Source organism: Ammospiza nelsoni, chromosome 10 (genome assembly GCF_027579445.1).
Source record: "Ammospiza nelsoni isolate bAmmNel1 chromosome 10, bAmmNel1.pri, whole genome shotgun sequence".
Classification (NCBI taxonomy): domain Eukaryota; kingdom Metazoa; phylum Chordata; class Aves; order Passeriformes; family Passerellidae; genus Ammospiza; species Ammospiza nelsoni.
In genome coordinates this window covers 18,783,523-18,810,865 of record NC_080642.1, presented here as the reverse complement: position 1 = coordinate 18,810,865, position 27,343 = coordinate 18,783,523, and the positions used below count along the sequence as shown (strand labels likewise).

Here is a 27,343-nt window from a genome sequence, read left to right as displayed (position 1 = left end):
GACCAAAGGGACATTTATGACCGTTCCTGGCTCAGGAAGGCTCCCACTGATGGATATTGTGGGGATGCTCCAGCTGTGAAGCAGTTCATCTCCTCCCAGAACCCTGAAAATCCCATGTCCCAAATGCTGGAGAACATCTGACTGCATAGTGTCAGCAGACTTGAAGAACTACCAGACAACAAACAGGGAACAACATCTGGGTACCACTCAGCAGAGTGACCCCTAGCTGGATCCAAGGAAGAACATTCATTCTCAATGCTGAATTCTTTGCAATGCCACAGGAGTCTGTCCCAGCCTGAAAACCAACTTTGAACACGGGGCTTGTCAATGGCATTGGCCAGGCAAGGGCTGAGCAGCGCAAGTTACACAGACACTGTAAAGCTTTGCTGGGAAACCACAACCCTAAACGGATGATACTATTAACAAGGAAACAGCCAACTGAGTTACAGCTGTGGCAAACAACTTCAGTAAATTGTCCTGTCCTGGGAATGACAGCAGACAGAATTTTAGAAATAAATGTTCACAGCTGACAAACTTTTCAGCACAAACAGTTCTCAAACATTAAATAACACCTGCCTTCACTTGTCACAAGCTAAAGCCAAGGCCTGGTCATTTTAACAGCCCTGTGAAGTAAACCCAAGGAAAAGGGAACAGAAGTCCTGCATCACTTTGAACTGCACACTCTGCAGTGTCTCAGCTACCCTGGAGTTGTCCACCCAGGCCAAGGCTTCACATCAGAGCTTCCAATGAGCAGTGTTACACTTTAACAGGCAAGTGTCAGGGGAAGCATGGAGAGAAGACAATGACTGTCCACCAGCACTTCCCACTGTCCTCATGAGTGCCTTCACTCCAGGTAAGCCTGTCATTCTAAACAGTACCATGCCACAGTTCTGAAAAACTAAAATCAGCTGGCTTCATACAGCCACAGCTCCTTCAAAGTCCTCTCCATCCTCTCTCCATTTAAGATCTGGATGGGCACCCATGACCTGTGAGCATTTAAGGCTCCTGAGTCTTCCTTTAGCTGTAAGGGAATGGATGTAAACTTGTAAATACACACCTGTTTCACATGTCAGAAAAATAAAAATGGACCATTAAAGACATGAGGAAAAACCCAGAAGAGTTTTAAGCATGTATAATAATCAAAGAGCATCAATTTAATGACAGAGACCAAAAATAATACATTCCCAAATCACAGATGAGCATACACAGTTATTCAGCAGGTTCTCACACCCAACAACCCACTAATCAGGATTCACTTTGATCAGAAAAAGCTGCATAATATAAACATCAAGACTTGACACAAAAGGAAAGTGAATACTTACACATTAAGTGCTCTGAATCCATCTCACTTTTCCTAATCACAAAGAACAATCCTTCAGAACTACAGAAACATAGTAGGACTCATGAAGATGAGTGTCCTAAAAAGGGCACCTTGCTAATTGTAGTATTACGTCTTCATGCTTCTCATCTCCAAAACATTTCACAAAAGCAAGCTTATTTTCACAAGCTGCTTATAACATCTGGTTTTTATTTTACAGATGGAACAAAAAAGTGACATTACAGCACTTGTGCAAGCCCTCACAAAATGTCAGAAAATGCCTTCCCCACTCCTCATTTACAACTGTCAATTAAGTTGCTTCACAGAGTTCTCCACTGTCAGCACAAGAGGAGAATCTAGCTCCAGATTTAAACAGCTCCCGGAACATGTTAACTCCAAGGCCAGCTCGAAGAAGAGAAGAGTGAATCTGTGGGCAGAGGGGCTGCGAGCAGATCAGTGAGGAGGGCCCCGATGGGCAGCGGTGCGGGCACACCGGGCACAGGCTGCCAGAGAGCCCGGCTGCTGAGCAAGCACAGCTCACACCTACGGCTGCTCACACCCACAGCTGCTCACACCTACAGCAGCTCGCCCAGCTCTGCCCTCCGCTGTGTCCCCACGCAGGGCTGAGGCACAGCGGAGCAGCTCCGCGCTCGCACGGCGGGCCGGAGAGCGCCCCGCTCCGCCCAGGCCTCACAGCAGCAAAGCGTTCTACCCCGACCCTTCCCGCAGGCCCCCATGGCGCTACCCGGGGCCAGAAGGAGCTGCTCCCCACACGTCACGGCCGGCCCAAGGCGCTGAAGGCGGGCACGGCCCAGACCCCCGCCCGGCTCCCGTGCGCCCGGCCTCACCTGCCCGTCATGGCGGCGAACCCCGCGCTGTCGCCCAGGGGCTCCGGGGCGGGACGGGCGGCTCGGCCGCTGCGCTGCGGCCGCGGCGGCCAGCGCTGACCCCGCCCCGGCGGCGGCCCCGGCCCCTTGGGTGTGGGCGGGCACCGCAGCCCTCAGTGACTCAGGGCAGCCCCCCCCGGACCTGCGCATACTTTTCCTATAAAGGCAAAGAAATATGGAATAGCGAGGCTGCGGAGCGGAAGGACGGGGGAGGCGGCGGGACAGGCACAGGCACGGCGTTTGCCCCTGCCCTGCCGCCGAAGCTGCTTCTCCCCAGCTGGCAGCAAACCCATGGCAGCGCTGTGAGTGTGGGGTGAAGGGGGCAGCGCTGCCAGGCGCGCAGTCACATACACCGCACTGAAGGGACTTTGTTCCTGAGATCGGAGCAGCGGCGCTTCCAGCCTGTTCTGCGGGAAGCTCATCCCTGCACACGCCCTCGGCGAGGGGAAGTGGCTTTCTGGCGTTTTATTCTTCGGGTGCAGAAGACGGGTCTGGAAGGCTTCTAGAAAGTGGTCATGGCAACCACTGCTGCTGAAGGATGAGGGACCGCACCCCCCGAAGTGGGCCCCTCCAAGTGCGACGTTTTTGATAGTATGTCATCCCATCTTACCCATGTTCAAGCATACTCTGATGTAAAGTGAACCACCAAATGTCATAGGAAGCTTCCGACGAAAAGCAATTTCAATCTTTCTTTTCATCTTGTGAGATACCCCAGTATGCTGTGAATCACCATTGTTACATGTATTGTTGCATTTTGAGAGTAATGACTGAAACTCTGGCGTCCAAACTAATTTTTCAGCCCTACAGTAAAAATTTAAAATAGTACATGGTTCCTCACATCACTGTCTGAGTAACTGTTAGCCAGGAATCCTAATGCAAAATACCACACTGCCATACAGTATTAGATATTGCTCTCCTGGCTGTGCAGCATAGGCAGTGAGCAAACTTCTCCCTCACAGGAGCTGGAGGTCAGTCATTGCTCTGCCCTTGGTGTGTCAGCTGTCCTTTGTCCTTGCTGCTCCAGCCCCTTTGCTGGGTTCAGCAGAGGGTCTTTGTTGAGCTTTTGTAGAGATAGGGCAAAGTTTCCGTCTCCCTAGTCCTTAAGGAGCTGGAGTGGCTTGGTCTGGAGAAGAGAAGGAAGGGGGCTTGTGCGGTGTGAGTGTAGCTTGGGCAGGTAAGTGTGCCTGAGTGAGAAAGGGCATGTTGCCATTTGGGAAAGAGAAGATGTTGGGTGCTTTGTAGCGTGGCACTTGTAAGAGAGGCCATGTTAGGCTTGGAGGGAGCTGTGGTGCTGTTGGCCTGGAGGTTGGTGTGATGTGAGAGTGTGTGTGGGGCGTGCAGGAAGGCTGCAGTTGGTGTGAGATGTGCAGAGCAGTGGAGAGGCAGGCAGCCTTGTCTGGGGCCATAAGGCTGAGGCAGGCTGAGCACAGGGGCGCCAGGTGAGCTGGGCAGGAGGTCCTATGGTGTAATGGTGAGCACTCTGGACTCTGAATCCAGTGATCTGAGTTCAAATCTCAGTGGGACCTGAGCCTTTTGGTTGCCTCAGCATGCTTGCCCTCAGCATGCGAACACTCTCACCCCTCACCTCTGCTGCTGCTGCACTTCTGCACTCTTCTCTCATCCATCACACAGCACCTGAGCTGCACAACACCCACTCCCAGTGGGCCAGGCACAGGGTTCGGCTCTAGGACCACTGCCTCCTGCCTTGGATGCATCCAAAACTGGAGACGGGGATACATGCTGTGGGCAGCTGATTACAGTTTGGACCATTCTCACAGGAACAGCAGGGCACTCTGTCTGCCATTACTTCTATGACCACCCCTGTCCACAGCTCTTTTTTTCTCCTTTCCTCTGCTGCTCCTTTTCCTCTTTTCCCTGGCAATTGCTTTCTATTGCTTTGCAATCCATTCCATGAGCTCCACCAGCATTGGGCAGTGCCCCATCATTGGGCTTCCATTTGTTTCCATGGGAGAGGGAAGGATGCCCCTGGCAGAGCAGGGGGTAGGTGAGGGAGCAGGAGAACAAAGGACCACAACTCTCCAGCAATGCTGCACAAAGGCTTTAATGAGAAGGAGCAAAAGCGGCGGCACAGAACAGAGACCAAGGAAGACGTGTGGGGGGCCAAGGAGGGCAAGAGATGGGCCCGTCTGCCAAGGAGAACGGGGATGATGCGCCGGCCTCAGCAGATCTGACCGCAGCGGGAGAAAGGCAGACACAGGCCTGAGCCCCCCAGGCCAAGGGAGCCCCCAGAAGAGATGGGAACCCCCGCGGTGCTGAGGGAGCTGCCCACAGCAGCTGACAGAGAGGATCCCACGGCTGTGCTCTGAGGGAAGGAGCTGAGGATGGGGCCCGGCAGGGTCACCACCACCGGCGAAGGCTCGATGTACACCGTGGAGTCAGCGCAGCGGGCATTGCAGGGCTCAGTGCAGCTGCTGGCAAGGGGCGTTGGGCCACAGGGGCCGCAGGGCCGTGGGGGACAGGGTCTGCAGCAAGACATCTCTCGGTGCGGGAGGCAAAGCTGCAACACAGAGCAGGGAGCACCACCCAGCCTCAGCATCACTCTGTCTCTCTGTCCCTCAGCTCTCGCCAGGCACACATTTGGTCTCCAACACACACTCTGTGCCTACAGCTCCCACCACCCTCCTGCTGCCCTGCGAGTGGCACGGCACGCGAAGGCCGCCCCACTGCAGCAAGAGGAGGCAGCACAGTGGCTTTAAGGGCCCTGTGGAAAGACTGGTCACAGCCCATCTCCAGAGCAGACATGGCCGTGTCAGACAATTTCCCGGCATGCACTGGCACATTTTGTTACACCAGGGCAGGTGCAAATTCTGCTGGGCACATCCCCCTGAGGCTGAGCCCCATTGATCCCCTTGTGCTGGAACAAAACCCCCCCTTCCCAGCTGGCCCCAGCCCCCAGCATGGAAAGGCTGACGGCCCTCCAACAGTTCTGTGCCAGGGCCCAGCTGAGGCAGCCCAAGGATCAAGCCGGGCAGCCTCCATGAGAGCAGCTCAGCCCACAGGGAGGGATGGAGCGGGCTCAGGCTTACCTGGTTCCTCGAGGAAAGGGAGGCCAGAGACCAGGATGCAGAGCCTGCAGCAGAGCAGCCTTTTATGCTGGGTCCCAGAGCCCTGTGGGGCCACAAACATTCCTTGTTTGTGAAACATCCAAACTCCTGGGAGTGGCCACTTGCGAGGCCTCGCTGCTGATCAGGTCCCTGCCTCTTTCATCTCAGGCATTTTTCACCAGTTTCACAGCACCCAACTTGGAAATGATTAATGTGTGTCCCAGCTTACCAAGGCCACGTGACTTGGAAGTCCCCAGCCTGTGTATAAGGTGCATTTAAATCTATTTGCGTATTGTCTATAAGTTTCTGTCACTTGTTCTAATTGATGGTTAATTGGGCTCCAGTTACAGTTAAATTCAGCCATGAATGGACACCTCAGCTCATCTCTCAGGAGCTTTCAGTGCAGACACTCAGGTTCATCCTGAGAGTCATTTCTTTCATGGGTTATCACAGATATACAGAAGACTGAGGGTCAGTTGAGGCACAAAGCCAACACTGCAAAACCCCATGGTGACAAAGAGACCCAACTGTGCAGGAAGGTGGCAAAGTTCAGGGGCAAGGGAAGTCCATGTTCACCTGAAAGGATGTCCCCTGCAGGCCTGAGTGACAGCCATGGGGAACTTGCTTACAGTCACAGGCTGTGCCACGGCCTGGTTTTGTGATCAAAGTGATGCTGTGTCCTTCCCTGAGACAGACCCACAGCCACACTGACCTGCTTTACTCAGCGTGCTCAACCCAGGGACAGAGACCTGGCTGCTGCCTTTGGGGAAAGGGCTGAGGGCAGGGAGCCCATGGCTGTTGTTTTCTGGCTCTGGGATGGGGTTTCCCATTCCCTGCATTTTACATTTCAAAGGGACACGGGATCAGTCTCCCAGAGCAGCAGAGCAGGTGTCATCATGATGTGGAAGAGCTGGGAAAATCCCTGAGCTCCAGGCAAACCTGAGTCACCCAGTGTGGACTTCAGTGGACTGGGTGCTGCAGACTCAGGCGCTCAAGGGATAACAGAGCTCACACCCTAAATGTTCTGCTGCCATGAAGGATATTTCCCCACCTTGTATTCTCAGTCATGGATCACCTGGTGCTTGTCTGCAATCTCCTGCATTTGCTGTCTCCCCTGGCAGGGTCTTTTGGGGCAGCTCAAGGACTGTACTGACTCAGAGTGCCCCACACCAACCCCAGCAGGTCTGTGTGGACCTCTGGATGTCTTGTGCACCTGTCAACTGCTCTGGGCAGATCACACAGCCCCAGTTGCTCAGCAGGCTCTGGGCCTTGTCCTGCTGACTTCTAAGCACAGACACAGCTTACAAAAGGCACCAGTACCCCTGATACACCTCTCCCAATTCTGTCCCTCGTCCTCCCCCAGGGAACTCTGGCATTTCCTTTCTTGCCACTTGTGATTGCTGCCTCTTGCCCTGTGACAGTGCAGCTCTCGGGAGAGTTTGGCTTCATTCTCTCCAGAACTGCCAGGAGGTGGTGGAGGCAGCAGCTCCATGCCCCCCTCCACCCCTGGCTCATCAGTGCAGACAGCCCCAGTGTCCTCTCCTGCTGGTCCTCCCCATTGAGGACCTGGGAGGCTCATCTGTAGGAGCCCTTTCCATCTCCTGGTGGCCTCCTGGGGGTGCAGGGCATCCCTGGAAGTGCTGCTCAGGAGACAGGCACCTGTCTGACAGTGGCAGTGTTCAGAGGACAATGGGACAAGGCCCACAGCTTCTGGTGGCAGCTGGGAAGTTTGTTGTTCTCAGAGAGGGAGCAAAGAACTTCCAGAGGTCTCTCCCAGTCTCCATGATCCTGGGTTGCCCTGCATCCCCTGGGCTCTTGAGCAGCCACCTAATGGCAATGCCTTGTGGAAACCTGCAGCAGCACAGGATTACATGGATGTACAAGGTGGTCTCAGACTGGTCCTAAAAGGTCTGGAAATGCCCCTGACAAAGGCAAAATACTTCATGGGAAACAGGCCATGTGCTGTGGTGTCCCTGGAATGCCTGAGTCCAGGGCACTGCGTGCACTCATTTCCGCATCAGCATGATTCAGGTTTGCCTGAAGCTCATGGATTTTCCCAACTCTTCCACAGCACAATGACACCAACAAGCTCTTTGGAGACTGATCCAATATCCCTTTGAAGTGTGATATTGGGTGAATGGGCAAATGATGCCTGCCCCAGGAAAAGGAGCCATGAACTTTGTGCTCCCGGCCCTCAGCCTCTGCCCCAAAGCTGTCATCCAGATCCTGACCTCAGGGCTGGACACACTGAGCAAAGTGGGTTAATTTGTGTTTGGGGAAAATGGGTCAATTTGTCTTTCAGGGAGGGATGTAGGCATGCCTTTGATCACCTTCCTACGTGTTGAATTCCTTGTTTTCTGGAGGATCACAACTTCCCAAGCTGAGGCCAGAGCTATGATTGTCAAATGCCAAGGTCAGGGCAATCCCAAACCTGGACACAGCCTAGTAGGCCTTGAGTGGAATGAGAGCAGCCCTGTGGAGGGGCACCTGCAGGTTCTGGTGCTTGAAATACTGAACATGAACCTGCACTGCCAGCGAGCAGCCCAGTGCAAAAATCCAATCTTATTCTGGGCTGCATCCAGAGCAGTGTGGGCAGTAGGTTGAGGGAGGGGATTGTCCTGCTCTACTCGTCTCTCCTGACACCGTACCTGGGGTACTGCCTGCAGCCCTAGGACCCACAGCCTAAGAAACACACGGGCCTGCTGCAGTGGGTCCAGAGGAGCCACAAAGAGCACCAGGCAGCTGGAGCATCAGCCTGTGCGGACAGATTGAGAGGGTTGGGGCTGCAGAGCAAAGACAGGAGAGGGCTTCTAGGAGACATTCAGTTAAGAAAGGAAAGGATACCTGGCTGGGGTGTGTAAGTATGGGTCAAGTGCTACCATTTCAAAACTGAAAGCAGGTGCATTTTGAATAGATATTGGTAGGGAATCTTTTTCTTGGAGAGGACCAATACAGTGGAATAGGTTGTCCAGAGATATTTTAAAAGCAATTTTAGGAGACACAAGCCAGATTATTTTAAGGTCCATTGCAACCCAAAGAGATTCTCAGAGTCGTCACAGGATTTTAGGTTGTAAAAAGAGGAAGAAAAACACCTGAGATTAAAGAGGAAGGGCCCTGATCAGCAGCGAGGCCTCGCATGTGGCCACTCCCAGGAGTTTGGATGTTTCACAAACAAGGAATGTTTGTGGCCCCACAGGGCTCTGGGACCCAGCATAAAAGGCTGCTCTGCTGCAGGCTCTGCATCCTGGTCTCTGGCCTCCCTTTCCTCGAGGAACCAGGTAAGCCTGAGCCCGCTCCATCCCACCCTGTGGGCTGAGCTGCTCTCATGGAGGCTGCCCGGCTTGATCCTTGGGCTGCCTCAGCTGGGCCCTGGCACAGAACTGTTGGAGGGCCGTCAGCCTTTCCATGCTGGGGGCTGGGGCCAGCTGGGAAGAGGGGACATTGTTCCAGCACAAGGGGATCAATGGGGCTCAGCCTCAGGGGGATGTGCCCAGCAGAATTTGCACCTGCCCTGGTGTAACAAAATGTGCCAGTGCACGCCGGGACATTGTCTGACACGGCCATGTCTGCTCTGGAGATGGGCTGTGACCAGTCTTTCCACAGGGCCCTTAAAGCCACTGTGCTGCCTCCTCTTGCTGCAGTGGGGCGGCCTTCGCGTGCCGTGCCACTCGCAGGGCAGCAGGAGGGTGGTGGGAGCTGTAGGCACAGAGTGTGTGTTGGAGACCAAATGTGTGCCTGGCGAGAGCTGAGGGACAGAGAGACAGAGTGATGCTGAGGCTGGGTGGTGCTCCCTGCTCTGTGTTGCAGCTTTGCCTCCCGCACCGAGAGATGTCTTGCTGCAGACCCTGTCCCCCACGGCCCTGCGGCCCCTGTGGCCCAACGCCCCTTGCCAGCAGCTGCACTGAGCCCTGCAATGTCCGCTGCGCTGACTCCACGGTGTACATCGAGCCTTCGCCAGTGGTGGTGACCCTGCCGGGCCCCATCCTCAGCTCCTTCCCTCAGAGCACAGCCGTGGGATCCTCTCTGTCAGCTGCTGTGGGCAGCTCCCTCAGCACCGCGGGGGTTCCCATCTCTTCTGGGGGCTCCCTTGGCCTGGGGGGCTCAGGCCTGTGTCTGCCTTTCTCCCGCTGCGGTCAGATCTGCTGAGGCCGGCGCATCATCCCCGTTCTCCTTGGCAGACGGGCCCATCTCTTGCCCTCCTTGGCCCCCCACACGTCTTCCTTGGTCTCTGTTCTGTGCCGCCGCTTTTGCTCCTTCTCATTAAAGCCTTTGTGCAGCATTGCTGGAGAGTTGTGGTCCTTTGTTCTCCTGCTCCCTCACCTACCCCCTGCTCTGCCAGGGGCATCCTTCCCTCTCCCATGGAAACAAATGGAAGCCCAATGATGGGGCACTGCCCAATGCTGGTGGAGCTCCTGGAGTGGATTGCAGAACAATAGAAAGCAATTGCCAGGGAAAAGAGGGAAAGACGCCAGATAGGAAAGGAGCAAGAAAGAGCAGTGAACAGGGGTTGGGCATAGAAGTATTGGCACACAGAGTGCCCTGCTCTTCCTGTGAGAATGGTCCAACATGGGAACAGCTGCCCACAGTCTCTACAGATTTGGTCCCATCCAACAGAAGTGATAGTGGTCCCAGAGCAGAGTCCTGTGCCTGACCCATTGGGAGTGGGTGTTGTGCAGCTCAGGTGCTGTGTGATGGATGAGAGAAGAGTGCAGAAGTGCAGCAGCAGCAGAGGTGAGGGGTGAGAGCGTAAGCATGCTGAGGGTAAGCATGCTGAGGCAACCAAAAGGCTCAGGTCCCACTGAGATTTGAACTCAGATCACTGGATTCAGAGTCCAGAGTGCTCACCATTACACCATAGGACCTCCTGCCCAGCTCACCTGGCGCCCCTGTGCTCAGCCTGCCTCAGCCTTATGGCCCCAGACAAGGCTGCCTGTCTCTCCACTGCTCTGCACATCTCACACCAACTGCAGCCTTCCTGCAAGCCCCACACACACTCTCACATCACACCAACCTCCAGGCCAACAGCACCACAGCTCCCTCCAAGCCTGACATGGCCTCTCTTACAAGTGCCACGCTACAAAGCACCCAACATCTTCTCTTTCCCAAATGGCAACAAGCCCTTTCTCACTCAGGCACACTTACCTGCCCAAGTTACACTCACACCACACAAGCCCCCTTCCTTCTCCAGACCAAGCCACTCCAGCTCCTTAAGGTCTAGGGAGAGGAAACTTTGTCCCATCTCTACAGAAGCTCAACAAAGACCCTCTGCTGAACCCAGCAAAGGGGCTGGAGCAGCAAGGACAAAGGACAGCTGACACACCAAGGGCAGAGCAATGACTGACCTCCAGCTCCCGTGAGGGAGAAGTTTGCTCACTGCCTATGCTGCACAGCCAGGAGGACAGAACCTCTCTGGAACTCTTCCCTCTCACAATGAACCTGACTGCAAGGCATCCCAGGAGGACACAAGTCCAAATGCCTGCTCAAAGCATGGCTGGAGACAAAGGAAGGACAAGGCCACTCAGGGCCTCAGCCCCATTGCAACCCCATCCTGATGCCCAGGTTGAGAAGCACAAAGTTCCCTGCCCATCTGGCTGCAGAGGCTCACCACTCTCTGGGAGTCTGCGCAGGATCCAGGGCAGCTCGTGCAGTCAGCTTTTGCCAGGGCTGACCTGGCTCAATGCCAGTGTGTGCCTGCTGGGCTGGTGGTGCCCAGAGTCCTGGGCTGGATCCCGGCTGAGGGGAGCAGGAGCTGAGGCAGAGCTGCTCTGTGGTACAAGTACTTGTGGCGGGAATGTGCTGCACTCTCCAGGACCAGGAGAGCTGAGGTGCTCTTATAAAAGTTTTATCATTTTTACTCAAAGGATGTAGACTGTGCAGAGGAAAGAGGAAGGCTATGGCCAGCCTCGCCCTAAAACCTGTGGCCAAGCAGGCTCAACGTTGTTGGGCAAAGCAGCCTGAGTGTAAAAACACCTTAGCAGAGGATGGTTTCGATCCATCGACCTCTGGGTTATGGGCCCAGCACGCTCCCGCTGCGCCACTCTGCTCCTCCTCAGCCCTACCTGCCATTGCCCCCACTGCAGCCTCATGCTGCCCGCCACTGCTGCCCCTCACTCCTGCCCTTCCTCTCTCATCCGCCTCCCCCACCCCACTGAATACACACCCTGACCATTCACCTCCCTTCAGCCTGCGCTACGCTCCTCCAGTGCCTGCCCTTGCCCTTCTCACACACTTTCCACACACAGCCTTGCACACTCACTGCCCCTTCCACACCCACCCTGACCCTGCACCTGCTCAACCCACCCTGCACACAGCCTGCAGCCTGGCCATCCATCAGCCCACCTGAAATCCACAAACATCCTCACACCTGCAGCCCTCACCACAAATACACCTGTGCTCCCAGCACGCTGCACCACTGCTCCTGCCTGGCACTTCAGATCTTTTATGGCCAACGACAGACATAGGTCGCCTTTGCTTGGAACTGCCAGCAGAAACAATTCTCCTCTTTTTGCTCCGCAAATTCTGCCTTTTCAGCTCAATGCTGCTCATGGGTACTCTGAAGCAAAAGTTCCGAATTCTGGTCACTTTGTGCCAAGCAGTTTGTCAAGCTGAGAGTCCTTGCATTTAACACTTGGTGCCACTGGGAGGGGATGAAATGCTCAGTTCCAGGTGCCATCTGCATATCGCCTTCCCTTTTCCATTGTTGGGGCTGCAAGTGCAGGAGCCCTGGGGCAGCTGCAGCTGCTGTCCATGGCACCCACCTGTGGGTGCTGCCTGTGCCCCTGGTCAGATGCCCGCAGCCCAAAAGGGGATCGTGCCCGTAGTTGGCAGGATTCGAACCTGCGCGGGGAAACCCCAATGGATTTCTAGTCCATCGCCTTCACCACTCGGCCACAACTACCTGCTCCAGCCCTGCCCTGCTCATCACCTGCCCTGGGCCAACACACCCACACCCACGCACTTCTGCACAAGGCTCCTCTCAACAAACACTGCTGCACATGCCTGAAAAATCACTCCCAGCACCAAAAAGGCCAGCACCAAAAAACACTTTGCATATTAAACAAATATCAACAACAAACTGCCTGGGCAACATTCACTCTCCTACTTACAGGACACTTAAGGTACAACAACATAAAACAACCAACAACAAAAACAAACAAAATCCAACCAATCAAAACAGAAATCAACTAACAACTATTGAAAAAAGGGTGTTGTGTGTGTTTCTGTGTTTATGTGTATGAGTATCTGTGTGTGTGTGTGCGTGTGTGTGTGACAAAAGACAGTGAGGATAAGGATATAAGCAAACACAGCCTAAAAGATTGACAGCACTCACACCTAACAGTGTTTTAACTTAACTTTTACCTGAAACCCAACTAATATCATACCCTTTAAATCTGACTGTGGAAAAGCACTTCATAGCATTGAACCTCACTTACAACTTCAAAGTTATACTTAGCAACTTAGCAGAAACAACACTAAGCAACATTTAGGTAAGTCTATATCTGGAATTTAACCTTCCTGACAGGCCTAACTTACCTAGATCTCCAAGGTACTTAAACATCCAAGGAAGCAGTATTTCTCCCAGATTTGCTATAGCAAATATATGCAGATGTGCATGCACAAAGGCGTGAAGGGTCGGTACAATCAACGTACCTGTGAAAAACTCCCCTCAGGGGTCAGTGAAACACTCACTTTGGATGCCTTTGCATCTCCCCAAGGGGGAAGGGTCAGGCCTCAAGGAGTGAGGGTATCAGCCTGGGACTCGTCCTTCTTGGGCAATCCTCCAAGTACAGCAACCCTGAGAGTTCACAGGCTGTGAGAGCCGTCCCACTCAGGGCCATTGCTGGTGACAGCCTGCTGCGGGCCAGGAGAGCTCAAATGGTCTCATTTTGGGCCACTCTTCATAGGGTTGTAAGAGAGTGACCTTTACTCGTATCAGGGTTTCTTCCTGGCCACAGTTTTTTGTCGGCACTTTCTTTGAAATTGTGAAACAGATATGTTGTAGCATTCAGGATTGAAAAATATTTTCCTAGACTGGTAATTTTTGAGGGGAATTTTCAATAGGTGTATTTACAAACCTAAATACAGAGTGAGAGACAGTGTGTTTGTGTCTGTGTGTCAGTGTGTGAGAGAGAATAGATAATGGAATCAATGTTCTCAATGTGAATTTGAAATTAAGTCCTTGCTGTGACTGTTGGTCAACTGCTAAAAAATTTTGCATCCTTCTAATTTCGTATCCATATACTTTCCATACTGTACAATTCTCAATATACAGTCTCCCTATAAAACATTAAATATTTCAAATTAATATTCCATTTCTGCTACATCCATTTAGTTAGTAACAGAGTGAACATGCCTGAAAAATTCTGTTGAAGCCGCACTGCTGACATCCAGGCATGAAAAGCAGAGTTTTACTCCTTTCCAGCCCATAATCCTGTATTTACACCATTGATACATCCCAACGTCACTAATGGAAGAGAGAAGACTGATTTTGCTATGCTTTTGTGAAGAAGCTTTGACAGGAGTGACATGTCACTCAAAATATCTGAAATAATTCTCACAAGAAACAAATTGGCACCTAGCCCTGCAAGGCTGTGATCCCCAAGTCCAGACTCAAGCTCAGTAACTGAGGTTTGGTGCTCTGGTGTAATTTCTGGGAGTTCTTAGTGCAGCTGCCGGTAAGCTCAGGACAGCAGCCAGTGCTCACTCTGGCAGAGCAGGGGGTTGGTGAGGGAGCAGGAGAACAAAGGACGACGACTCTCCAGCAATGCTGCACAAAGGCTTTAATGAGAAGGAGCAAAAGCGGCGGCACAGAACAGAGACCAAGGAAGACGTGTGGGGGGCCAAGGAGGGCAAGAGATGGGCCCGTCTGCCAAGGAGAACGGGGATGATGCGCCGGCCTCAGCAGATCTGACCGCAGCGGGAGAAAGGCAGACACAGGCCTGAGCCCCCCAGGCCAAGGGAGCCCCCAGAAGAGATGGGAACCCCCGCGGTGCTGAGGGAGCTGCCCACAGCAGCTGACAGAGAGGATCCCACGGCTGTGCTCTGAGGGAAGGAGCTGAGGATGGGGCCCGGCAGGGTCACCACCACTGGCGAAGGCTCGATGTACACCGTGGAGTCAGCGCAGCGGACATTGCAGGGCTCAGTGCAGCTGCTGGCAAGGGGCGTTGGGCCACAGGGGCCGCAGGGCCGTGGGGGACAGGGTCTGCAGCAAGACATCTCTCGGTGCGGGAGGCAAAGCTGCAACACAGAGCAGGGAGCACCACCCAGCCTCAGCATCACTCTGTCTCTCTGTCCCTCAGCTCTCGCCAGGCACACATTTGGTCTCCAACACACACTCTGTGCCTACAGCTCCCACCACCCTCCTGCTGCCCTGCGAGTGGCACGGCACGCGAAGGCCGCCCCACTGCAGCAAGAGGAGGCAGCACAGTGGCTTTAAGGGCCCTGTGGAAAGACTGGTCACAGCCCATCTCCAGAGCAGACATGGCCGTGTCAGACAATGTCCCGGCGTGCACTGGCACATTTTGTTACACCAGGGCAGGTGCAAATTCTGCTGGGCACATCCCCCTGAGGCTGAGCCCCATTGATCCCCTTGTGCTGGAACAATGTCCCCTCTTCCCAGCTGGCCCCAGCCCCCAGCATGGAAAGGCTGACGGCCCTCCAACAGTTCTGTGCCAGGGCCCAGCTGAGGCAGCCCAAGGATCAAGCCGGGCAGCCTCCATGAGAGCAGCTCAGCCCACAGGGAGGGATGGAGTGGGCTCAGGCTTACCTGGTTCCTCGAGGAAAGGGAGGCCAGAGACCAGGATGCAGAGCCTGCAGCAGAGCAGCCTTTTATGCTGGGTCCCAGAGCCTTGTGGGGCCACAAACATTCCTTGTCTGTGAAACATCGAAACTCCTGGGAGTGGCCACTTACGAGGCCTCGCTGCTGATCAGGGCCCTTCCTCTTTAATCTCAGGTGTTTTTCTTCCTCTTTTTACAACCTAAAATCCTGTGATGACTCTGAGAATCTCTTTGGGTTGCAATGGACCTTAAAATCATCTGGCTTGTGTCTCCTAAAATTGCTTTTAAAATATCTCTGGACAACCTATTCCACTGTATTGGTCCTCCCTAAAAAAAAGATTCCTGCCAATATATAATCAAAATACACATACTTTGAATGTGTTACTGGTAGCACTTGACCCATACTTACACACCCCAGCCAGGTATCCTTTCCTTTCTTAACTGAATGTCTCCTAGAAGCCCTCTCCTGTCTTTGCTCTGCAGCCCCAACCCTCTCAATCTGTCCGCACAGGCTGATGCTCCAGCTGCCTGGTGCTCTTTGTGGCTCCTCTGGACCCACTGCAGCAGGCCCGTGTGTTTCTTAGGCTGTGGGTCCTAGGGCTGCAGGCAGTACCCCAGGTACGGTGTCAGGAGAGACGAGTAGAGCAGGACAATCCCCTCCCTCAACCTACTGCCCACACTGCTCTGGATGCAGCCCAGAATAAGATTGGATTTTTGCACTGGGCTGCTCGCTGGCAGTGCAGGTTCATGTTCAGTATTTCAAGCACCAGAACCTGCAGGTGCCCCTCCACAGGGCTGCTCTCATTCCACTCAAGGCCTACTAGGCTGTGTCCAGGTTTGCATTGCCCTGACCTTGGCAATTGCCAATCATAGCTCTGGCCTCAGCTTGGGAAGTTGTGATCCTCCAGAAAACAAGGAATTCAACACGTAGGAAGGTGATCAAAGGCATGCCTACATCCCTCCCTGAAAGACAAATTGACCCATTTTCCCCAAACACAAATTAACCCACTTTGCTCAGTGTGTCCAGCCCTGAGGTCAGGATCTGGATGACAGCTTTGGGGCAGAGGCTGAGGGCCGGGAGCACAAAGTTCATGGCTCCTTTTCCTGGGGCAGGCATCATTTGCCCATTCACCTAATATCACACTTCAAAGGGATATTGGATCAGTCTCCCAGAACGTGTGGGAATCATTGTACTGTGGAAGAGTTGGGAAAATCCATGAGCTTCAGGCAAACCTGAATCATGCTGATGTGGAAATGAGTGCACACAGTCCCCTGGACTCAGGCATTCCAGGGATACCACAGCACATGGCCTCTTTCCCATGAAGTATTTTGCCTTTGTCAGGGGCATTTCCAGACCTTTTAGGACCAGTCCAAAGACCAGCGTGTACATCCATTTATTCATGTCCTGCTGCTGCAGCTTTCCACAAGGTATTGCCATTAGGTGGCTGCTGTTAGGGAAGCAGGGACACCGAGGATAATGGAGGTTGGGAGAGACCTCTGGAAGTTCTCTTCTCACTCTTTGAGAACAGCAAACTTCCCAGCTGCCACCAGAAGCTGTGGGCCTTGTCCCATTGTCCTCTGAACACTGCCACTGTCAGACAGGTGCCTGTCTCCTGAGCAGCACTTCCAGGGATGCCCTGCACCCCCAGGAGGCCACCAGGAGATGGAAAGGGCTCCTACAGATGAGCCTCCCAGGTCCTCAATGGGGAGGACCAACAGGAGAGGACACTGGGGCTGTCTGCACTGATGAGCCAGGGGTGGAGGGGGGCATGGAGCTGCTGCCTCCACCACCTCCTGGCAGTTCTGGAGAGAATGAAGCCAAACTCTCCTGAGAGCTGCACTGTCACAGGGCAAGAGGCAGCAATCACAAGTGGCAAGAAAGGAAATGCCAGAGTTCCCTGGGGGAGGACGAGGGACAGGCCTGGGAGAGCTGTACCAGGGGTAGTGACCTCTTTTGTTAACTGTGCCTGTGCTTAGAAGTCAGCAGGACAAGGCCCAGAGCCTGTTGAGGAACTGGGCTGTGTGATCTGCCCAGAGCAGTTGACAGGTGCACAAGACATCCAGAGGTCCACACAGACCTGCTGGGGTTGGTGTGGGGTACGCTCAGTCACTGCAGTCCTTGAGCTGCCCCAAAAGACCCTGCCAGGGGAGACAGCAAATGCAGGAGATTGCAGACAAGCACCAGGTGATCCATGACTGAGAATACAAGGTGGGGAAATATCCTTCATGGCAGCAGAACATTTAGGGTGTGAGCTCTGTTATCCCTTGAGCGCCTGAGTCTGCAGCACCCAGTCCACTGAAGTCCACACTGGGTGACTCAGGTTTGCCTGGAGCTCAGGGATTTTCCCAGCTCTTCCACATCATGATGACACCTGCTCTGCTGCTCTGGGAGACTGATCCCGTGTCCCTTTGAAATGTAAAATGCAGGGAATGGGAAACCCCATCCCAGAGCCAGAAAACAACAGCCATGGGCTCCCTGCCCTCAGCCCTTTCCCCAAAGGCAGCAGCCAGGTCTCTGTCCCTGGGTTGAGCACGCTGAGTAAAGCAGGTCAGTGTGGCTGTGGGTCTGTCTCAGGGAAGGACACAGCATCACTTTGATCACAAAACCAGGCCGTGGCACAGCCTGTGACTGTAAGCAAGTTCCCCATGGCTGTCACTCAGGCCTGCAGGGGACATCCTTTCAGGTGAACATGGACTTCCCTTGCCCCTGAACTTTGCCACCTTCCTGCACAGTTGGGTCTCTTTGTCACCATGGGGTTTTGCAGTGTTGGCTTTGTGCCTCAACTGACCCTCAGTCTTCTGTATATCTGTGATAACCCATGAAAGAAATGACTCTCAGGATGAACCTGAGTGTCTGCACTGAAAGCTCCTGAGAGATGAGCTGAGGTGTCCATTCATGGCTGAATTTAACTGTAACTGGAGCCCAATTAACCATCAAGAAGACGGTTAACCGTCAAGAAATGGCAGAAACTAATAGACACTTAAAAAATACGTTTCAATTCACCTCATACACTGGCTTGGGGCCTCCAAATGAAATTCCTTAGGAAGCTGGGACACACATTAATCATTTCCAAGTCAGGTGGTGTGAAACGTGTGAGAAATGCCTGAGATGAAAGAGGAAGGGACCTGATCAGCAGCGAGGCCTCGCAAGTGGCCACTCCCAGAAGTTTGGATGTTTCACAGACAAGGAATGTTTGTGGCCCCACAGGGCTCTGGGACCCAGCATAAAAGGCTGCTCTGCTGCAGGCTCTGCATCCTGGTCTCTGGCCTCCCTTTCCTCGAGGAACCAGGTAAGCCTGAGCCCGCTCCATCCCTCCCTGTGGGCTGAGCTGCTCTCATGGAGGCTGCCCGGCTTGATCCTTGGGCTGCCTCAGCTGGGCCCTGGCACAGAACTGTTGGAGGGCCGTCAGCCTTTCCATGCTGGGGGCTGGGGCCAGCTGGGAAGGGGGGGTTTTGTTCCAGCACAAGGGGATCAATGGGGCTCAGCCTCAGGGGGATGTGCCCAGCAGAATTTGCACCTGCCCTGGTGTAACAAAATGTGCCAGTGCATGCCGGGACATTGTCTGACACGGCCATGTCTGCTCTGGAGATGGGCTGTGACCAGTCTTTCCACAGGGCCCTTAAAGCCACTGTGCTGCCTCCTCTTGCTGCAGTGGGGCGACCTTCGCGTGCCGTGCCACTTGCAGGGCAGCAGGAGGGTGGTGGGAGCTGTAGGCACAGAGTGTGTGTTGGAGACCAAATGTGTGCCTGGCGAGAGCTGAGGGACAGAGAGACAGAGTGATGCTGAGGCTGGGTGGTGCTCCCTGCTCTGTGTTGCAGCTTTGCCTCCCGCACCGAGAGATGTCTTGCTGCAGACCCTGTCCCCCACGGCCCTGCGGCCCCTGTGGCCCAACGCCCCTTGCCAGCAGCTGCACTGAGCCCTGCAATGCCCGCTGCGCTGACTCCACGGTGTACATCGAGCCTTCGCCGGTGGTGGTGACCCTGCCGGGCCCCATCCTCAGCTCCTTCCCTCAGAGCACAGCCGTGGGATCCTCTCTGTCAGCTGCTGTGGGCAGCTCCCTCAGCACCGCGGGGGTTCCCATCTCTTCTGGGGGCTCCCTTGGCCTGGGGGGCTCAGGCCTGTGTCTGCCTTTCTCCCGCTGCGGTCAGATCTGCTGAGGCCGGCGCATCATCCCCGTTCTCCTTGGCAGACGGGCCCATCTCTTGCCCTCCTTGGCCCCCCACACGTCTTCCTTGGTCTCTGTTCTGTGCCGCCGCTTTTGCTCCTTCTCATTAAAGCCTTTGTGCAGCATTGCTGGAGAGTCGTCGTCCTTTGTTCTCCTGCTCCCTCACCAACCCCCTGCTCTGCCAGGGGCATCCTTCCCTCTCCCATGGAAACAAATGGAAGCCCAATGATGGGGCACTGCCCAATGCTGGTGGAGCTCATGGCATGGATTGCAAAGCAATAGAAAGCAATTGCCAGGGAAAAGAGGAAAAGGAGCAGCAGAGGAAAGCAAAAAAAAGGAGCAGTGGACAGGGATGGGCATAAATGTAATGGCAGACAGAGTGTCCTGCTGTTCCTGTGAGAATGGTCCAAACTGTAATCAGCTGCCCACAGCATGTATCCCCGTCTCCAGTTTTGGATGCATCCAAGGCAGGAGGCAGTGGTCCTAGAGCCGAACCCTGTGCCTGGCCCACTGGGAGTGGGTGTTGTGCAGCTCAGGTGCTGTGTGATGGATGAGAGAAGAGTGCAGAAGTGCAGCAGCAGCAGAGGTGAGGGGTGAGAGTGTTCGCATGCTGAGGGCAAGCATGCTGAGGCAACCAAAAGGCTCAGGTCCCACTGAGATTTGAACTCAGATCACTGGATTCAGAGTCCAGAGTGCTCACCATTACACCATAGGACCTCCTGCCCAGCTCACCTGGCGCCCCTGTGCTCAGCCTGCCTCAGCCTTATGGCCCCAGACAAGGCTGCCTGCCTCTCCACTGCTCTGCACATCTCACACCAACTGCAGCCTTCCTGCACGCCCCACACACACTCTCACATCACACCAACCTCCAGGCCAACAGCACCACAGCTCCCTCCAAGCCTGACATGGCCTCTCTTACAAGTGCCACGCTACAAAGCACCCAACATCTTCTCTTTCCCAAATGGCAACAAGCCCTTTCTCACTCAGGCACACTTACCTGCCCAAGTTACACTCACACCGCACAAGCCCCCTTCCTTCTCTTCTCCAGACCAAGCCACTCCAGCTCCTTAAGGTCTAGGGAGAGGAAACTTTGTCCCATCTCTACAGAAGCTCAACAAAGACCCTCTGCTGAACCCAGCAAAGGGGCTGGAGCAGCAAGGACAAAGGACAGCTGACACACCAAGGGCAGAGCAATGACTGACCTCCAGCTCCCGTGAGGGAGAAGTTTGCTCACTGCCTATGCTGCACAGCCAGGAGGACAGAACCTCTCTGGAACTCTTCCCTCTCACAATGAACCTGACTGCAAGGCATCCCAGGAGGACACAAGTCCAAATGCCTGCTCAAAGCATGGCTGGAGACAAAGGAAGGACAAGGCCACTCAGGGCCTCAGCCCCATTGCAACCCCATCCTGATGCCCAGGTTGAGAAGCACAAAGTTCCCTGCCCATCTGGCTGCAGAGGCTCACCACTCTCTGGGAGTCTGTGCAGGATCCAGGGCAGCTCGTGCAGTCAGCTTTTGCCAGGGCTGACCTGGCTCAATGCCAGTGTGTGCCTGCTGGGCTGGTGGTGCCCAGAGTCCTGGGCTGGATCCCGGCTGAGGGGAGCAGGAGCTGAGGCAGAGCTGCTCTGTGGTACAAGTACTTGTGGCGGGAATGTGCTGCACTCTCCAGGACCAGGAGAGCTGAGGTGCTCTTATAAAAGTTTTATCATTTTTACTCAAAGGATGTAGACTGTGCAGAGGAAAGAGGAAGGCTATGGCCAGCCTCGCCCTAAAACCTGTGGCCAAGCAGGCTCAACGTTGTTGGGCAAAGCAGCCTGAGTGTAAAAACACCTTAGCAGAGGATGGTTTCGATCCATCGACCTCTGGGTTATGGGCCCAGCACGCTCCCGCTGCGCCACTCTGCTCCTCCTCAGCCCTACCTGCCATTGCCCCCACTGCAGCCTCATGCTGCCCGCCACTGCTGCCCCTCACTCCTGCCCTTCCTCTCTCATCCGCCTCCCCCACCCCACTGAATACACACCCTGACCATTCACCTCCCTTCAGCCTGCGCTACGCTCCTCCAGTGCCTGCCCTTGCCCTTCTCACACACTTTCCACACACAGCCTTGCACACTCACTGCCCCTTCCACACCCACCCTGACCCTGCACCTGCTCAACCCACCCTGCACACAGCCTGCAGCCTGGCCATCCATCAGCCCACCTGAAATCCACAAACATCCTCACACCTGCAGCCCTCACCACAAATACACCTGTGCTCCCAGCACGCTGCACCACTGCTCCTGCCTGGCACTTCAGATCTTTTATGGCCAACGACAGACATAGGTCGCCTTTGCTTGGAACTGCCAGCAGAAACAATTCTCCTCTTTTTGCTCCGCAAATTCTGCCTTTTCAGCTCAATGCTGCTCATGGGTACTCTGAAGCAAAAGTTCCGAATTCTGGTCACTTTGTGCCAAGCAGTTTGTCAAGCTGAGAGTCCTTGCATTTAACACTTGGTGCCACTGGGAGGGGATGAAATGCTCAGTTCCAGGTGCCATCTGCATATCGCCTTCCCTTTTCCATTGTTGGGGCTGCAAGTGCAGGAGCCCTGGGGCAGCTGCAGCTGCTGTCCATGGCACCCACCTGTGGGTGCTGCCTGTGCCCCTGGTCAGATGCCCGCAGCCCAAAAGGGGATCGTGCCCGTAGTTGGCAGGATTCGAACCTGCGCGGGGAAACCCCAATGGATTTCTAGTCCATCGCCTTCACCACTCGGCCACAACTACCTGCTCCAGCCCTGCCCTGCTCATCACCTGCCCTGGGCCAACACACCCACACCCACGCACTTCTGCACAAGGCTCCTCTCAACAAACACTGCTGCACATGCCTGAAAAATCACTCCCAGCACCAAAAAGGCCAGCACCAAAAAACACTTTGCATATTAAACAAATATCAACAACAAACTGCCTGGGCAACATTCACTCTCCTACTTACAGGACACTTAAGGTACAACAACATAAAACAACCAACAACAAAAACAAACAAAATCCAACCAATCAAAACAGAAATCAACTAACAACTATTGAAAAAAGGGTGTTGTGTGTGTTTCTGTGTTTATGTGTATGAGTATCTGTGTGTGTGTGTGCGTGTGTGTGTGACAAAAGACAGTGAGGATAAGGATATAAGCAAACACAGCCTAAAAGATTGACAGCACTCACACCTAACAGTGTTTTAACTTAACTTTTACCTGAAACCCAACTAATATCATACCCTTTAAATCTGACTGTGGAAAAGCACTTCATAGCATTGAACCTCACTTACAACTTCAAAGTTATACTTAGCAACTTAGCAGAAACAACACTAAGCAACATTTAGGTAAGTCTATATCTGGAATTTAACCTTCCTGACAGGCCTAACTTACCTAGATCTCCAAGGTACTTAAACATCCAAGGAAGCAGTATTTCTCCCAGATTTGCTATAGCAAATATATGCAGATGTGCATGCACAAAGGCGTGAAGGGTCGGTACAATCAACGTACCTGTGAAAAACTCCCCTCAGGGGTCAGTGAAACACTCACTTTGGATGCCTTTGCATCTCCCCAAGGGGGAAGGGTCAGGCCTCAAGGAGTGAGGGTATCAGCCTGGGACTCGTCCTTCTTGGGCAATCCTCCAAGTACAGCAACCCTGAGAGTTCACAGGCTGTGAGAGCCGTCCCACTCAGGGCCATTGCTGGTGACAGCCTGCTGCGGGCCAGGAGAGCTCAAATGGTCTCATTTTGGGCCACTCTTCATAGGGTTGTAAGAGAGTGACCTTTACTCGTATCAGGGTTTCATCCTGGCCACAGTTTTTTGTCGGCACTTTCATTGAAAGTGTGACAATGGTGACGTTGTGGTGTTCAGGAAAGAAAAATATTTTCCAAGACTGGCCATTTTTGAGGGGAATTTTAATAGGTGTATTTACACACCTAAATACAGAGTGAGTGTGTGTGTGTGTGTGTGTGTGTGTGCATGTGAGAGATAGAATAGATAATGGTATGAATGTTCTCACTGTGAATTTGAATCCTAGCTGTGATTGTGGGTCGCTTGCTTCCAAACCCTTTTGCACCCACTTCATATTGTATCCATATCCTTTCCGTACCGTACACTTCTGAATGCACTGTCTCCCTATTAAATATTAATCATCATATTTAAATCAATATTCTATTTATGCTACATTCATTCAGTCAGTAACAGAGAGAACTTTGCCATCAAACTCCCGATGTCCAGGCATGAAAAGAAGAACTTTTCTCCTTTCCAGCCCACAATCCTGCAATCACACCATTGACACATTCCAACATCACTAATGGATGAGAGGGGACTGATTTTTATATGCTTTTGTGAAGAAGCTTTGACAGGAAAGACATGTCACACAAAATATCTGAACTGATTCTCACAAGGAACAAATATTCATCGGGCCCTGCAGGGCTGTGATCTCCAGGTTCCAGACTCAAGCACAGTGACTGAGGTTTGGTGCTCTGGTGTAATTTCTGGGAGTTCTTAGTGCAGCTGCTGGTAAGCTCAGGACAGCAGCCAGTGCTCACTCTGGCAGAGCAGGGGGTTGGTGAGGGAGCAGGAGAACAAAGACGACGACTCTCCAGCAATGCTGCACAAAGGCTTTAATGAGAAGAAGCAAAAGCGGCGGCACAGAACAGAGACCAAGGAAGACGTGTGGGGGGCCAAGGAGGGCAAGAGATGGGCCCGTCTGCCAAGGAGAACGGGGATGATGCGCCGGCCTCAGCAGATCTGACCGCAGCGGGAGAAAGGCAGACACAGGCCTGAGCCCCCCAGGCCAAGGGAGCCCCCAGAAGAGATGGGAACCCCCGCGGTGCTGAGGGAGCTGCCCACAGCAGCTGACAGAGAGGATCCCACGGCTGTGCTCTGAGGGAAGGAGCTGAGGATGGGGCCCGGCAGGGTCACCACCACCGGCGAAGGCTCGATGTACACCGTGGAGTCAGCGCAGCGGGCATTGCAGGGCTCAGTGCAGCTGCTGGCAAGGGGCGTTGGGCCACAGGGGCCGCAGGGCCGTGGGGGACAGGGTCTGCAGCAAGACATCTTCGGTGCGGGAGGCAAAGCTGCAACACAGAGCAGGGAGCACCACCCAGCCTCAGCATCACTCTGTCTCTCTGTCCCTCAGCTCTCGCCAGGCACACATTTGGTCTCCAACACACACTCTGTGCCTACAGCTCCCACCACCCTCCTGCTGCCCTGCGAGTGGCACGGCACGCGAAGGCTGCCCCACTTCAGCAAGAGGAGGCAGCACAGTGGCTTTAAGGGCCCTGTGGAAAGACTGGTCACAGCCCATCTCCAGAGCAGACATGGCCGTGTCAGACAATGTCCCGGCGTGCACTGGCACATTTTGTTACACCAGGGCAGGTGCAAATTCTGCTGGGCACATCCCCCTGAGGCTGAGCCCCATTGATCCCCTTGTGCTGGAACAAAACCCCCTCTTCCCAGCTGGCCCCAGCCCCCAGCATGGAAAGGCTGACGGCCCTCCAACAGTTCTGTGCCAGGGCCCAGCTGAGGCAGCCCAAGGATCAAGCCGGGCAGCCTCCATGAGAGCAGCTCAGCCCACAGGGAGGGATGGAGCGGGCTCAGGCTTACCTGGTTCCTCGAGGAAAGGGAGGCCAGAGACCAGGATGCAGAGCCTGCAGCAGAGCAGCCTTTTATGCTGGGTCCCAGAGCCCTGTGGGCCCACAAACATTCCTTGTTTATGAAACATCCAAACTCCTGGGAGTGGCCACTTGCGAGGCCTTGCTGCTGATCAGGTCCCTTCCTCTTTCATCTCAGGCATTTTTCACCAGTTTCACAGCACCCAACTTGGAAATGATTAATGTGTGTCCCAGCTTCCTAAGGCAACTCCATTTGGAGGTCCCAAGCCAGTATATAATGTGAATTGAAATGTATTTGCTCAGTGTCTATAAGTTTCTGTCACTTGTTCTAATTGATGGTTAATTGTGCTCAGGTTACAGTTAAATTCAGCCATGAAGTGACTCCTCAGCTCATCTCTCAGGGGCTTTCAGTGCAGACACTCAGGCTCATCCTGAGAGTCATTTCTTCCATGGGTCATCACAGACATACAGAAGACTGAGGGTCAGTTGAGGCACAAAGTCAACACTGCACAACCCCATGGTGACAAAGAGACCCAACTGTGCAGGAAGGTGGCAAAGTTCAGGGGCAAGGGAAGTCCATGTTCACCTGAAAGGATGTCCCCTGCAGGCCTGAGTGACAGCCATGGGGAACTTGCTTACAGTCACAGGCTGTGCCACGGCCTGGTTTTGTGATCAAAGTGATGCTGTGTCCTTCCCTGAGACAGACCCACAGCCACACTGACCTGCTTTACTCAGCGTGCTCAACCCAGGGACAGAGACCTGGCTGCTGCCTTTGGGGAAAGGGCTGAGGGCAGGGAGCCCGTGGCTGTTGTTTTCTGGCTCTGGGATGGGGTTTCCCATTCCCTGCATTTTACATTTCAAAGGGACACGGGATCAGTCTCCCAGAGCAGCAGAGCAGGTGTCATCATGATGTGGAAGAGCTGGGAAAATCCCTGAGCTCCAGGCAAACCTGAGTCACCCAGTGTGGACTTCAGTGGACTGGGTGCTGCAGACTCAGGCGCTCAAGGGATAACAGAGCTCACACCCTAAATGTTCTGCTGCCATGAAGGATATTTCCCCACCTTGTATTCTCAGTCATGGATCACCTGGTGCTTGTCTGCAATCTCCTGCATTTGCTGTCTCCCCTGGCAGGGTCTTTTGGGGCAGCTCAAGGACTGCAGTGACTGAGCGTACCCCACACCAACCCCAGCAGGTCTGTGTGGACCTCTGGATGTCTCGTGCACCTGTCAACTGCTCTGGGCACATAACACAGCCCAGTTCCTCAACAGGCTCTGGGCCTTGTCCTGCTGACTTCTAAGCACAGACACAGCTTACAAACAAGGTCACTACCCCTGGTACAGCTCTCCCAATCCTGTCCCTTGTCCTCCCCCAGGGAACTCTGGCATTTCCTTTCTTGCCACTTGTGATTGCTGCCTCTTGCCCTGTGACAGTGCAGCTCTCAGGAGAGTTTGGCTTCATTCTCTCCAGAACTGCCAGGAGGTGGTGGAGGCAGCAGCTCCATGCCCCCCTCCACCCCTGGCTCATCAGTGCAGACAGCCCGTGTCCTCTCCTGTTGGTCCTCCCCATCGAGGACCTGGGAGGCTCATCTGTAGGAGCCCTTTCCATCTCCTGGTGGCCTCCTGGGGGTGCGGGGCATCCCTGGAAGTGCTGCTCAGGAGACAGGCACCTGTCTGACAGTGGCAGTGTTCAGAGGACAATGGGACAAGGCCCACAGCTTCTGGTGGCAGCTGGGAAGTTTGTTGTTCTCAGAGAGGGAGCAAAGAACTTCCAGAGGTCTCTCCCAGTCTCCATGATCCTGGGTTGCCCTGCATCCCCTGGGCTCTTGAGCAGCCACCTAATGGCAATGCCTTGTGGAAACCTGCAGCAGCACAGGATTACATGGATGTACAAGGTGGTCTCAGACTGGTCCTAAAAGGTCTGGAAATGCCCCTGACAAAGGCAAAATACTTCATGGGAAACAGGCCATGTGCTGTGGTGTCCCTGGAATGCCTGAGTCCAGGGCACTGCGTGCACTCATTTCCGCATCAGCATGATTCAGGTTTGCCTGAAGCTCATGGATTTTCCCAACTCTTCCACAGCACAATGACACCAACAAGCTCTTTGGAGACTGATCCAATATCCCTTTGAAGTGTGATATTGGGTGAATGGGCAAATGATGCCTGCCCCAGGAAAAGGAGCCATGAACTTTGTGCTCCCGGCCCTCAGCCTCTGCCCCAAAGCTGTCATCCAGATCCTGACCTCAGGGCTGGACACACTGAGCAAAGTGGGTTAATTTGTGTTTGGGGAAAATGGGTCAATTTGTCTTTCAGGGAGGGATGTAGGCATGCCTTTGATCACCTTCCTACGTGTTGAATTCCTTGTTTTCTGGAGGATCACAACTTCCCAAGCTGAGGCCAGAGCTATGATTGTCAAATGCCAAGGTCAGGGCAATCCCAAACCTGGACACAGCCTAGTAGGCCTTGAGTGGAATGAGAGCAGCCCTGTGGAGGGGCACCTGCAGGTTCTGGTGCTT

General features: G+C 54.0%; 2 protein-coding genes and 7 non-coding genes across 11 annotated transcripts in view; 1 reads left to right on the top strand and 8 right to left on the bottom strand.

Annotated features, from left to right (window-relative positions):
* The window catches only part of LIMS2 (LIM zinc finger domain containing 2), a 32,202-nt gene extending 29,928 nt beyond the window's left edge, over positions 1-2,274 (bottom strand). Inside the window, exon 1 of one of the 3 annotated variants that reach the window (XM_059479602.1) lies at positions 2,167-2,274. In XM_059479602.1, coding sequence (XP_059335585.1) covers positions 2,167-2,177 — 11 coding nt within the window. In that variant the 5' untranslated portion in view covers positions 2,178-2,274. Of the gene's footprint in view, positions 1-1,322; positions 1,346-2,063; positions 2,118-2,166 lie in introns of those variants that run through there. The other 2 variants (XM_059479604.1, XM_059479603.1) reach the window with 2 other exon arrangements.
* Positions 2,275-3,659: 1,385 nt separating this feature from the next.
* On the top strand, positions 3,660-3,731 carry TRNAQ-CUG (transfer RNA glutamine (anticodon CUG)). Its single transcript has one exon. It is a non-coding gene; the product is annotated as a tRNA-Gln (tRNA).
* Positions 3,732-10,060: 6,329 nt separating this feature from the next.
* On the bottom strand, positions 10,061-10,132 carry TRNAQ-CUG (transfer RNA glutamine (anticodon CUG)). The gene has a single exon. It is a non-coding gene; the product is annotated as a tRNA-Gln (tRNA).
* A 1,110-nt stretch (positions 10,133-11,242) lies between these two features.
* On the bottom strand, positions 11,243-11,314 carry TRNAM-CAU (transfer RNA methionine (anticodon CAU)). The gene has a single exon. It is a non-coding gene; the product is annotated as a tRNA-Met (tRNA).
* Positions 11,315-12,086: 772 nt separating this feature from the next.
* On the bottom strand, positions 12,087-12,168 carry TRNAS-AGA (transfer RNA serine (anticodon AGA)). Its single transcript has one exon. It is a non-coding gene; the product is annotated as a tRNA-Ser (tRNA).
* A 7,690-nt stretch (positions 12,169-19,858) lies between these two features.
* Positions 19,859-19,930, bottom strand: TRNAQ-CUG (transfer RNA glutamine (anticodon CUG)). The gene has a single exon. It is a non-coding gene; the product is annotated as a tRNA-Gln (tRNA).
* A 1,115-nt stretch (positions 19,931-21,045) lies between these two features.
* On the bottom strand, positions 21,046-21,117 carry TRNAM-CAU (transfer RNA methionine (anticodon CAU)). The gene has a single exon. It is a non-coding gene; the product is annotated as a tRNA-Met (tRNA).
* Positions 21,118-21,889: 772 nt separating this feature from the next.
* Positions 21,890-21,971, bottom strand: TRNAS-AGA (transfer RNA serine (anticodon AGA)). The gene has a single exon. It is a non-coding gene; the product is annotated as a tRNA-Ser (tRNA).
* Positions 21,972-23,956: 1,985 nt separating this feature from the next.
* Positions 23,957-24,274, bottom strand: LOC132077320 (feather keratin Cos1-1/Cos1-3/Cos2-1-like). The gene has a single exon (XM_059478885.1). The coding sequence runs from the start codon at positions 24,272-24,274 to the stop codon at positions 23,957-23,959; it is 318 nt and encodes a 105-aa protein (XP_059334868.1).
* Positions 24,275-27,343: the final 3,069 nt, after the last annotated feature.

What these genes read in the sequence shown, in the direction of transcription:
- LOC132077320 (XM_059478885.1), bottom strand. Translation starts at nt 24,274, where the DNA reads ATGTCTTGCTGCAGACCCTGTCCCCCACGGCCCTGCGGCCCCTGTGGC.